At 38.3% G+C, this 13,217-nt stretch overlaps 1 protein-coding gene across 3 annotated transcripts; it reads right to left on the bottom strand.

The window, feature by feature from the left end:
- Positions 1-788: 788 nt before the first annotated feature.
- Positions 789-13,217, bottom strand: PTHLH (parathyroid hormone-like hormone). 3 transcript variants are annotated; one of them, XM_011972981.1, is made up of 4 exons: positions 13,078-13,217; positions 12,448-12,570; positions 6,077-6,499; positions 789-1,270 (listed from the first exon to the last, which is right to left on the bottom strand). In XM_011972981.1, the coding sequence occupies exons 2-4, from the start codon at positions 12,546-12,548 to the stop codon at positions 1,261-1,263; spliced, it is 534 nt and encodes a 177-aa protein (XP_011828371.1). In that variant the 5' UTR covers positions 12,549-12,570; positions 13,078-13,217; the 3' UTR covers positions 789-1,260. The 3 variants fall into 3 exon arrangements, with proteins under 3 accessions (XP_011828371.1, XP_011828372.1, XP_011828374.1); XM_011972982.1 differs by having other exon boundaries at positions 12,737-13,100; XM_011972984.1 differs by lacking the exon at positions 789-1,270 and having other exon boundaries at positions 5,059-6,499.

Raw genomic sequence — 13,217 nt, 5'->3', positions numbered from 1 at the left:
GATAGTGGGGGGGAGGGTGAGAGGAGGGAGAGGATTAGGAAAAATAACTAACGGATACTAGGCTTAATACCTGGGTGATGAAATAATTGGTACAACCCGCATGACATGTGTTTACTTCTGTAACAAACCTGCACATGTACACCTGAACTTAAAAGTTAAAAATAAAAAATACAAAAGAGATTCCACATGACATCACAACCAAGCTGTTTGGAACTAGAATTCCAGGAACTGTGATACCACAGGAAAGCAATGCTCACCTTTGAGAGCTTTTTGAGCAGTTACTTATTTCCCAAACTTGAGTCTTTTTCCTTTCTGTTAGGAACCTTAATAGGCGGTATTCTCAAGTAGCTCTTTTATGTTTAATATTGTTGTTACTAGTAAGAGCAAAATCCCTTAAATTACACTCTACATTGGTTAAAATTACCCATGACCTTATAGTCTCTGATCGGCCTCCTTCCCTTTTTTCCAGCTCTGGCCAACTTTCTGGACTTAATGTCTTTAATCCTTTCTCCTGATTTCTTTCTGCTTCTTTTTTGCCCACTCCTGTCTGAACTTCAAATTGAATGTACTTTATAAAATGACATCTAGATAGTTCAGCCATGCTGTTGACTTGAACTGAAATATTGGACAAAATACATTTTAAGTTGTTTTTAACTAAAAGCTAATGTAGAATTGTTGGAATGTGTACCCACATAAACAAATTATGTTCAAGATTATATTCAAATCGCTTTTTAAAAAAACATATGTTCCTTCTATTAAAAATCTTAAAGGATAGAATCCACTCGAGTCATGATGTAATTAGATTATATTTTATTAGACATTCTTTACAAATTTAAAATACTGCTATTTTTACATGCACAGAGGAAAATCAATTTGGATAATTATATTTAGGCATTCATTAAAATCAACCACAAAATAGAGACACTTTATTGTGTCATTTATCAACATACTTGATATGTATATCTAAAGTGCATTATGTTACAAAAAATATAGAAATTCAGCAGCACCAAGATACATTTACAAAATAAATACATCAATTGACAAAATAAATTATGGTAAATGTGATAACAATAATTGGATTAGCCTTGGCAAAAAAAATATTCACAATGACCAATGTGCAGTTTCATAGAGCAATGGGGGAGACAGTTTTATTCCAATGCATTTACAGTATTTACAGACAATAAATATTTCTAATACTTTCCATATGTTCACTATTACAGCATCCTGCAATATGTCCTTGGAAGGTCTCTGCTGAAAATTTCAATGCCTCCTGCAAAAAGAAAGGAGAGAAAGAAAAGGAGAAAACAGGTTAGTTTTCTTTACAAATGAAAACATAAAATATAAAGGATATAAGCTAAGGAACACAAAATCACAATGGAAAGAGATTCAGGGAACTTCTTGTAAATATCTCCTACAAGAGGTACCTGCGGGATCCACCTGGATCTCCATAACCTCTGTTACAGGCAGGGTCTTCAACCCGACTTAGTCCATGTGTGCGGAAAGGAAAAGGGCCTTTATTTCCAATCATGCTGTCAGGAAAAAGGAGACTGTGGAAAAATTTTCTAAGATTGCCAGCTGGCAAGTTTGGGAAGAGAAGGGACAAATTTGAGAACTTGGAAATGAGGTTAGGTTGGACCATCCATTATCAAATACAATTCACTTGGGAGTTATTCTTCCAGTGACACCTGAATTAGGCAATCCAAAGCTTGTTTATTTTGGTCAGGTGCTCATTTGGCCAATCTCTCACAGCATAGTGGGCAGTGGTGCGGATAGTGGAAGTGTGGGACTTTGGTAACAATTGAAGGATGTGTAGTTTAAATAGAGTTGATGATATAATGATATCCATCTTAGTCGATGATATGATGTTTGGCATTTCTTTAGCTGTCTTTAAACACTAATGACTGAAACTATTATTGGATTTTATAGTAGTTTCCAAAGCCAAAACTAAAGTAGAATCATTTGTCTCTCACTCTGTTGGTTTTTGAATGGATTTTCTATTAGCATTGGGAAAGTCTACTGTAAATGAGGGAATAATTAAGAATAAATTAATATAAAAGTATAAAATAGCAGTATTTCCTATTACCATGTCTGTTTTATTACTCCAAAGCTACTACTTGGAGCTGACACCTTTTCTAATCTATCTAAATACTGTAGTGACAATATTTTAAGATGGGTTAGTGGAATTTTCTCTGCTTTTCTCTCTCCCTTTCTCTTCTCTTTGTGTGGTATATGTATTTGTTCCCAAGAAAACAACTGTAGAATGGAATTTGATTTGCTATGACATTGAATTAACAGCCAGAATTGTGGCAGAGTTTTTACATGGCAGACATATATGGATGTAAGACCTATAAAACAGTATATTTTTAACAATTTTGGAGTTTTCTGTGCCGCTTACAGAAAAAGCAAATTGAGCATTTAGAGTGTTTTAATGTCAGGTTATTGACTTCTTCACCAATGGTTTTGGTGGGAATGTTAAAATCACTCCCAACTGCAAACAAAGAAAAGAAGAGTTTAAGATTAAAATTTTAATTGGCGAATGGATGTGGATAGATGAAATGAATAAAGCCAAAAAGATGACCTCGAAACTCAATAATCTGCGTACTCTACTGATTTTTAAATGTGTTTGTACTAAATGGTATTTTGTGAATTGGGATTAAGAATAACACAAACAAAGAGGGAAGGAAGAGGATTTTGAACAACTATTTCCTCAGAAAGAAAGAAAGAAAGAAAAAGAAATAAGTTAAAGGACCAAGGAAAAATCTTCTATGTATCTCGCCCTGCCCAGATGTTTGCTCATTCTCCTTTCTTTTGATTTCTCCTTTAACAAAGGCATGTATTGGAATAGACAAGTAAAACATCTAACATGACTTAAAAGTATATGTGTATGTTTACTATATGTGTGTGCATATGACAGCATTCTACATTCCTAGCTCTTTTTACTATGGACTTTTAATATTTTTCTAAATCAGTATTTTCCAAGACAAAATGATATGATTTATAACAAATGAGTCCCACTGTATCTGGATATCACATTTGCAACATTGAAAATTCTAAAATATAATCCCCTCAATTTAAAGCTATATATTTTCCACTGAATGGTTCATGTGAGAGAAAAATAGACAATTTTACCTCAGTAGTTTTTTTCTAAAAGAAGGCTGTATTATTGGCCAGGTGTGGTGGCTCATACCTGTAATCCCAGCACTTTGGGGCAGGTGAATCACCTGAGGTCAAGAGTTCAAGACCAGCCTGGCCAACATGGTGAAAACCCATCTCTACTAAAAATACAAAACTTAGCCAAGCATGGTGGTGGGCACCTGCAATCCCAGCTACTCAGGAAGTTGAGGCAGGAGAATCTCTTGAACCCAGGAGGCAGAGGTTGCAGTGAGCCGAGTGCACCATTGCACTCTAGCCTGGGCAACAAAGCAAGACTCCGTCTCAAAAAAAAAAAAAAAAAAAAAAAAGGTACTGTATTATTTTTCAAAATATTGTATGTATTATAGTCAAGTGCATGCTTGCCATCTCATCAGACCTCTTGGTTCATCATGTAATAATGCAAAAAGACTAAGGAGGGGATGGTTAATAAAAGGCTTGTCACTTATAAAACTTTAAAATAGGTATTCTGAAAAGATTTTATTTGGATTACAAAATTTGCATGGCCCCATACATTCTCATCAATACACTCCTAAACTTCCTCACTCTTCCCTGAACCTCTGTTGGATTATGTTGGGAGAGTGCCAACATTTGGCTGCCAAACAGTTCTTTCCATGAATGTCCCTCACAAACAGGGAAGAGAAAGGAAAAGCAGAAACCTCCCGTTTCTTTCAGCCCTAGGTCTGGATTTGATTAGACCACTGCCTAATTTTCAGTAGACCTACTTTAACTTAGGGGTAGTTCCAGCCATAAGAATTGACGAGTGTTAATTTTCATCAATTTTCCAGATACTTAAAGAACATTGCAAATTTGACGTGAATAAAATCCATCAAAAGTTATTTATACCTGTTTTTACAACTTACATATATATATATATACTTTTTGCCTCATAGAAACATACCCCCCTAGATAGATAGATAGATATAAATAGATAGATGATAGATAGGTAGATGGTATAATCAGAACTAGGTCTAAAAACACCAAAATAATATGCTGCAATTTATTGTTTACTATATGACATATATGTTTTTATATATATGACATGTTTATATATGTATATATATAACAGATAAAAATAGGAAATAGGTTTTGGCAATAAAGTAGGGTCCTTGCATTAGTTATAAACATATACAGTTAGGATCCTATCTTCAAATACACTAAATATGTGCAGTAAACCAGAATTTATAGGGTTTGTTACCCTGTAGAGATCCATTAGATGTTTGCAGGATAGGTTATTCACTGTGCTAAAGATTTTTCTAGTGTCATTGCCCATTGATTACTGAAGCTGTACTACTTATCCCATATGATTGTTATTTTATGTGCTATTTAATGACGGGTTTGCCAGCTTAAAGAGAGACATAATGGTGAATAGGTTCAAGCTCCTCTTTGAAACATCATCCTATAATCCTGTCTGTAGCAGAGTCAAAGGAAATGACTAAAGAAGTAACAGGGGAGTCTTTAAATAATGAGATCATTAGTTGCATATGATGTGTTCTTCTGTTGTTTTCCTTTTTTTTTTTCAAACCCCACAGAAGTGCTGTACTGAAAAATGAAAAGAAAAAAAAAATCCATTCAATGGAAATGCATGGATGAAGAAGCAGGGTGAACATAGCACTGGTCTAAGTGTCAGAAAATAGGGAGATAAATCTAGCTCTGGGGCTTCCTATTTCAATTCCAAGGACTACTCAGGTCTTTTAGCCATGGAATGCCTTGGCTTTCTATTTTATAAAATGAGATTAATATTTGCCCCACTTTTTGCCTCATAGAAACATACCCCCCAGACAGATAGATAGATATATAGAGAGGTAGATATAGATAGATATATAGACAGATAGATAGATAGATATAAATAGATAGATGATAGATAGGTAGATGGTACAATCAGAACTAGTTCTAAAAACACCAAAATAATATGTTGCAATTTATTGAGTGTTTACTATATGACAGACATTTAATCCACATATAATCTCATTTAGTCGACACCAAACTCTATGAGGTTGGTACAGTTACTATCTTCATTTCACAGAAGATGTAAGTGAGTCTTAGAAAGGCAGAGTAACTTGCCCTAGGTTGTGAATTTCAATAAATTTAGACCCAAGACTTGGCCCTAAGTTATTTGATCCCAAACTCTAGGAATGTCATTATTACCTGGATCTGTGAGCTAAGGATAAACAAGCCACATAAATGTGAAGTTTTATTTTTCCTATGGCATTACCCTAGAAAAATTATTTCATCTTGCCGATGGACAAAGAGATACATGAGAAAAAACTACATCCTTGTAAGTTAATACTTAAACATTCAGAAACCATTTATTTTTTTATGAGCTGGTAGAAACCAGAGTTAAATTTAATTAAACAAATTTAAAGCATGTGTTTAAAACATAATTTAAGGTCTTTACATTAAAATAAATTTGAGATTTAATTAAATACATTTAATTAAATAAAAAGTGTGAATGGCTCAGAATCGTTTATGACATGATGCTGTTCTGCAGTGTTTGTAGGTAATATGCTTCTATATTCTCCCTTGAAGTGAAAGAACCTAAGAAATGAAAAACACTAAAGAAAGCTTGTCAAAGTGTGAGAGTAAGGGGAAGAAACACACTTCTCCAGCAAATTATGAAGATGGTCACTAGCTTCTGAAGCTTGACTATGAAATTACTTGGTAGAGTGGTAAAGGATTGATGTTGGGTGACGGTGGAATGGGCTCTAAAGCCTCTCTATGGTGCTGGAGGATAGGGGTGTGTGTGGTAGGGGGTACTGCTTCAAGGCAGACAATATTCTGACTTATTCTCTATCAGTCGCTGCACAATTGATAGAGATACAGAAAGGGAGAAAATTCTAGGTTTGTACAAGCCAAGGCAGAAGGGAGGCTCCAAAACCCAGCTGAGAGCACCCCGCTGAGGCTACGGGCCAGAGAAGCCTGTTACCGTGAATCGAGCTCCAGCGACGTTGTGGAGGTGTCAGACAGGTGGTCCCCTTCTAGCCCACTCCCAGTCACTCCAGAGTCTAACCAGGCAGAGCGAGTTCGCCGTTTTTTCTTTTCCTGCTCCTTGCGTTTCCCGGGCTTGCCTTTCTTTTTCTTCCCGGGTGTCTTGAGCGGCTGCTCTTTGTACGTCTCCACCTTGTTGGTTTCCTGAGTTAGGTATCTGCCCTCATCATCAGACCCGAATCGCACGGAGTGGTTCTTTGTGTTGGGAGAGGGCTTGGAGTTAGGGGACACCTCCGAGGTAGCTCTGATTTCAGCTGTGTGGATTTCTGCGATCAGATGGTGAAGGAAGAATCGTCGCCGTAAATCTTGGATGGACTTCCCCTTGTCATGGAGGAGCTGATGTTCAGACACAGCTCTTTTGCTTTGAAAGGAAATAGTAGAGGGAAGAAAACAGTTACATTTTACTCGTTGATAGAGACAACAAAGACATGAGTAGATCTCTTTAGTTTTCTAGCTGGTCCACCGCAAGACACAAGCTGGATGGGTAGCAAGCTCATTGCGCAGGGAAGGGTAACCTGTGGGAAGGAAAGAGCTGGCAGTTGAAAGACTCCAGCTCCCGGTCCCAGTTCTGCCACTCACTAGGTTGTGACCTTGGTGGGATCATGAACATTCTTGGGCCTCATGGGCTTCAAATGGATAAAAGGAGGGGGTCAGAGACAGTGATTTCTATACTGCCTTCCCAATTTAAAACACTAGGATTCAGTTATGATCAGAAATAGAAACCACTAATAGAAATAGAGGATCTCTTCACATTTTTCAGAGTTCTGCTGAGAAAATAAATCTAGAAGTCCCAGCCTGGGAAATAAAAGGCAGCTGCTGCTTTTACCTGAGTATTCTCTCTTTGTTTCTCTCTCTCTCTCTCTCTCTCTCTCTCTCTCTCTCTCTCTCTGTCTCACACACACACGCGCGCCCCATTAAGAAAATAATAATATTGAATCTCAAAGAACAGCAAGCCATAAGAGTAAAAGCAAACAAAGGCTGAAGGAGAAGTGAGCAGTGAAGGCTGTCTAGGAAACCATCTGATTCACAGACTGAACTTTAACATTTTAGACTACTGGCTACCAAGAACATATATTTGAAGGTCAATCGTCAGAGAGAGAGAGAGAGAGAGAGAGAGTATGTGTATTTTTCTGTAAAGTAATGGGTGGTCTCCTTAAAATGGGTTTCTTTGTGTGCTTAAATGAGCTCATTCTATTTCTTCTGTGCTTCATGTTATTTTTTTTCTTTTAATTTAGAACTTCAGAGAGTATGATCCTTACTACTTAGTTGAGAAGTTCACTTTTCTACTTGCTCTCTTTGTCTTAAAATTCTCTAGGAAAAAATACAAAGGATTTTTCTATTTAAATGACACTCTAATGAAAATATCATGAAAAAGAATAAACTAATTCTCTATCAATCCTTTTAGATAACACCCAGACTCTTGCTTAAATGTCTATCATGTATTCTTTTATTATTTTGTGTATATAATTACCTTTTTTTTTTTTTTTTGAGACGGAGTCTCGCTCTGTCGCCCAGGCTAGAGTGCAATGGTGTGATCTTAGCTCACTGCAAGCTCCGCCTCCCGGGTTCACGCCATTCTCCTGCCTCAGCCTCCTGAGTAGCTGGGACTACAGGTGCCTCCCACCATGCCTGCTTAATTTTTTTGTATTTTTAGTAGAGACGGGGTTTCACCGTGTTAGGATGGTCTCGATCTCCTGACCTTGTGATCCGCCCACCTCAGCCTCCCAAAGTGCTGGGATTGCAGGCATGAGCCATGGCGCCGGGTCATTATTAACCATATTTAAGGACTGCATCCATTAATCAGTCATGTCATGCCTGCTTCAACTCTGCGTTAACTCCAATTTCTACCACTGGAATAGTCCTCCAAACTTCCCCATCCTCAAAAGCATCTGAAAGTGTTTCCCAGGGCTACATCCCATGTACTCTTACTTCCCTGAAACAATGGTGTCTGGGTCCTTTGTTGCCTTTGTTGGTGCAATGTCTTTAACTCCTCAGAGAAATAGGAAAATAATAAATCGCATTGTTACTGCCATTGTAATTCATTGTATTCACGGGGAAAGTGTGGTCCAGAGAGGTTAGATGACTTGCCCTAGTCTACACAGTGAGAACTGGCAGAGCCAGGGCTCCAAAAACTAGGTCTTCTGATTCTAAAGCCAAGATTGTGTTTTCAATTTCCTCAACCCTTTCTCCTGTCAGAGCGGAAGCTGAAGCTGCAGTCCCAGCCTGTTCCTGTGCTAGGGAACACGCTAAGGAGAGTACAGGGTATATGCGTGGGGCATAGAGTAACAAGCCACCACAATAATGGGCAGATTGGACAGAAATTTATCAGTTTCCTTGAAGATCAAGCCTATTGCCCCAAAAGTTCATTTTCTTCATCAAAATTAGGAACTACAAGAGTTTGGATTATCACTGGATGAGTGAGTCGAAGAAAAGAGTAAGAGATGAAAATACAGTCATCATTTCTCTGGCCCTTCTAGCAAGAATGTCAGCTACCTTCTAGTATTTTAGTGTGTGGACTGACTTGAAGCCATGTAGCTCATTCAAAAAAGACATGACTTAATGGAAAGAAATGTAACAGGAGCCTGGTTTAAATGAGGCATGAAGGAGTCTCTCTTTCTTTTAGAAGGTGCCACATGTGACTAGATTAAAATTCACTTACTCTGTGGCAATAGTTAGTATTCTGGAAACTTTTAAGAATCTACAAGTTTGAGGCTTTGGTACGAGGTATTTATATCCTTTAATAACATTTTTAAAATAATAGGACATATTTCATAAGCACTGCAGTTTAATAAGTATCTTTTAGCAAAATGTCACATTAAAAAAAAGTTCTTAACCACTGATAATTTACAGTTTTGGGGACTTTTATTTCTTTTCTCTGTTCCTGGCAGAAGCCCTCCTCTTCTGTATTGCTCTCCAAATGGATAAAGTGTAGCCCATTTTAGCTTAACTTGAGGCCAAAACTTTTAATGGTTGGTCTAGTCTAATTAAGCCACCATTGCTCATGCCCCTTCTCATGGACATATGTGCTTGTCATCTTGGCCAGCCTGTCAACTGTGAGTCACAGTGCCTTCCTAACTCAAGCTGCATTTTCCCAGGATAGTTCTCTTGGGAAATACAGTGATCATTCTATCCTTCTATTTTATAAAAAGCCTACAATATGGTACAACTTTGTTCAATTTAAAATAGTACATTGCTTATGAGGGACAAAGCTTTTCATCTGCCTTTTGGGGGAAACTGTTAGTATTTTAGAAAACATAAGTTTGCTTAAATGCTAAATCGGAAATGTTGTTAGACACTTTGCTTAGTATTTCAAAAACTTCTGCAATTGAAGTATTGTGAAGAATGAATCTCTCACTAGGCAGTTGCATTAGAGGATCGGGAATATAATGGCATCAGTACAAACTAGATATATAGAGGTAGTGAGTATTAAATCCAAATTAAGGTGGTTTTCAATTTAGGTAACTCTAAAATGTTTAGGTTGTAAATATGGCCTTAATAATAGTCTTTTACTCAATTTGTCTGTAAACATTACGTAGCATGATGGTTCACCTGACATATACATTCCTAAGCTCCAAAATGGAAAAACAGGTATGTTATGCATCATGTTCTCCTTTGATTATTGTAAAAAAAAATTGCAAAATTTGGGGGAAATCCTTATCACAGATAACTCTGAATTCGGCTGAAACACAGTTCTTCTCTTTTTTTTTTTTTTTAAATCACTTCAAGGGAGTTTTTAGGGAAGAAGCTTAAATTTCTAAGGAACTATCAAGGAACAGAGGGCATAAAAACAGTGATGGAAATTCCCTTTCCAGCACAGGAAGAAGCAGTATGCTTGTACTGATGCTAGGCTTCTAAGGACGGACTCTGTGTTTGAGAAGAAAAGTTCTGTGGTACATGCAAGAGACCGGGTTAGGGTGTTAGAGTTAAGATGACTCACCAGAAGGTCCTTCCAACCCAAATGACTCAGCAGAAAGTTATGCTTTTCATTAAGTGGAATAGACCCAGTCTGGCTCCCAAGCAAATCAGCCAATGATGTTTTAAGGTTTCTGAATCTGCTGGAGTTCCCTCTCTAACTTAAACATAAAGACAGCCACCTGCCAAAAGCCTTGTTCATCTGCACAAGAACATCCATAGGCCTCACTTTCCAATATCCAACTTGATCATGCTCTAGCTCCATTAATTAAAATCTTTGGGATTAACAGGTTCAAAAGACTCACAATTTGTAACTGCCTCCTTTGCATGGTTTAGGAAGTCTTATTGTTATAGTAATTTCCTCTCCCTTAAAAGTTAGCATCTAGTTAAAAAAAAATCTATGCTTCTAAAGCAGTTTCCCTAATACTTGGTGTGAAAACTGGGGAGTAATATGGTTTGATTATATGTTAAAATTTCTTTCCAGAAACTAGCTTGATTTAGCATGATGGCAGACTTATGTTTTGTCTAGCACACAAAATTTACTGTTACTTGGCAGCAAGACAAAAATAATGACTTGTTTTTAAGAACTCCATTTGGCTATAATAATTTGATGAAACATCTTCATCTACTGATGATTTCAGCCTCCATGAAAAACCATGCCTGTAATGTGATGATCTATTACCCATTAACTATGAGAATGTTTTGTGGTAGTTTTATAACCATCTGCTGAGTGTGAGTGTTTAACTACAATATTGTATTTCACCCACAAACAAAACTATAACAGTCACTGGCTGCTAAATGGTTTCTGATGTGTGTTTTGTAAGGTGCAACAAAGAAAGAGTTAAAAATAGCCTTTAGGACAACTTAGCGGTATTTTTATGCCATAGTTGTGTACATAATCATGGCCCACTTGCTGTTTCTCAAAAGAGAAAACAGGTATTCTTAAGCAACGTTAAAGAAAAAATTGGCTCTGTTCCAAGGTAGTATTTCTTAACCAAATAAATATACTATTTAAGTATGCTTTTAAAAATTCAGTCATTTCTATTTATATATGAATTTTAAATTATAGAATTTAACACAAGTCTCAAAATGAGCAAAAAGTCTGAAGACAATTTTCAGAAATACATCGGTAAAAAGTTGATCTGAAGAATACAATGCAGCTTTATCTTCGGTATAATGTTCTACACAATTTGCCTTAGGAGATTCATAATAGATTTTCATTTTGATGCCAAGGTTCAGACATGTCTCAAGTATTTTCATTTAAGGATTTTCTTCTCTAATAATAATAGACCACGAGCATGTATAAAACAGTTGCCTTTTTGTACACCCTCGGGAATTTACAAGGAGGCACCATAAACCTGACTGTAAATATTAGATGCTGCTCTTTTTATTGTTAGTGTAAAAATTTGCCTTAATTCCTTCTCCAGAGTCAAACTCTTCTTCTCAGTTCTCGAACTTTATAATCTTCCCATTCTGAACACTGAGTCTGCAGTTTAAAGATCACCCAAATATGGTGTTACACACATTAGTGAACTGCTAGGTCCAACAGATTATTAAGATCATGTTACTCTATCACTCTTCCAAGTTTTCAGTCACACGACATAGTGATATTTCTCTGGTGTGCTTGGATGTATGATTATTTCAAAGTCGAAGTTATCATTAAAAGAATCACCAAGTGAGAATGCCAAAATACAAGTTTTCAGTCTACAATGCAAATATTTGACTCCGAATTAAAAAACTGTTAGCAATAACTCGAAGAAAAAAAAAGTTTCCACACCTAAAATTCATTTTGGAACCAAGCACTCTAGCGTTCCTGAACTGTATCAATACTAACATTGGAGTCTTGCCACTGCAAAGTTGTTACTACTTTATTATATAATATGCTTTCATTATGTAATATGGTCCTATTTTATATGCTTAAAATTATGTCATTCATAATAAAATTAGATGTACGGCTTTTGCTTTTTCACACGCAAACCGCCACCCACATTCAGTACGTATACAAGCGCGCAGACCATACGTCCCCAGGACCGCTCAGCTTCCTCGGAGTTTCAGAAGCTTCCTGGGTCCTGACAGTAACAACCACCCCCCACCTTTTTTTTTTTCTCTCACTAGAGGCAGAGGATCTTTCCCTAGAAGAGATTCTGTGAAACGCTCCCTCTTATGGAAACACACATAAAATCTGTCTCTTGCCTGTCTCCCCTTGAAGATCAACCAGTTCTCCCGCCGGGTTTGAGGACCCGGACTCAGGCCCTGGCAGGTATACGGGATGGTCCCTCTCCCTAACCCGGGCGAGGAGCATCGGTGACCGCTGCAAGCCCTCGGCAGCGTCCCAGCTTGGCAGCCCCTCCCCCTGGCCTCCCCAACCCGGCGCCTTGGGGAGGATGGGGCACTTACAGGCGGCGGCTGAGCCCCTCCACCGAGCGCCCGCAGGAGGGCACCGCGTAGCTCAGCAGGAACACCGCGACGCTCCACTGCTGAACCAGTCTCCGCTGCATCGTCTCCGCTCGCGCTCGGGACCTGCAACAGAAGGGAGAGGGACCCGAGTGTCAATCTGGACTCTTCATCTCCCCGCACTACTCCGCTTCCCCTTTTTAGCCCGGTCTCAAAAAGCCTCTTCAACATCCAGGGCATCTCCCAAGTTGAAAAGGAAAAAAAAAATTATCTGGAGCCTCTCAGCACTTACTTATTTAGCAACCGGCTACTCCAACTGTGCTTTCTCCAAACCACACAGCCAGAAAGAGCAAAAAGGGAAAAAAGAAACAAATCAGAGGCGCTTCCTCTGAAATAGCGAAAATGAAATGGTTTTATATATGCATCAATGATAAGTAATGTGTTTACACGTCTCGCATAGCAATGTCTAATTAATCTGGCCAGCAGTTCTCCTGGGTTCGTGGAACAGGGCTAACCGCCTCCTAAAAGAAGAAAGTTTCCCCCTCTGAAGTCAGCTTCTTTGAGAACCAGGCCCTTTGGTTCCAGAGCCACTTGTAGCGAAACCCACATATATATACATAGCTGTCTGTCTACCTCCTCTGGTGGGCTGGTTGCTTCCGGAAAGTTGATTCCACACACCCTGAGAACAAGTTTCAAGAGCGTGTGTCGTCGATCAGGAGGGCCAGGTGGCGGCGAGGGCGGGTCGTTAGCGGCAGCCGGAGCGGCAGGGCGGC

Source organism: Mandrillus leucophaeus, unplaced genomic scaffold (assembly GCF_000951045.1).
Source record: "Mandrillus leucophaeus isolate KB7577 unplaced genomic scaffold, Mleu.le_1.0 Scaffold1329, whole genome shotgun sequence".
NCBI classification, from domain to species: Eukaryota; Metazoa; Chordata; class Mammalia; order Primates; family Cercopithecidae; genus Mandrillus; species Mandrillus leucophaeus.
The sequence above is the reverse complement of the archived record's forward strand: the minus strand, read 5'-3'. Positions and strand labels throughout refer to the sequence as shown.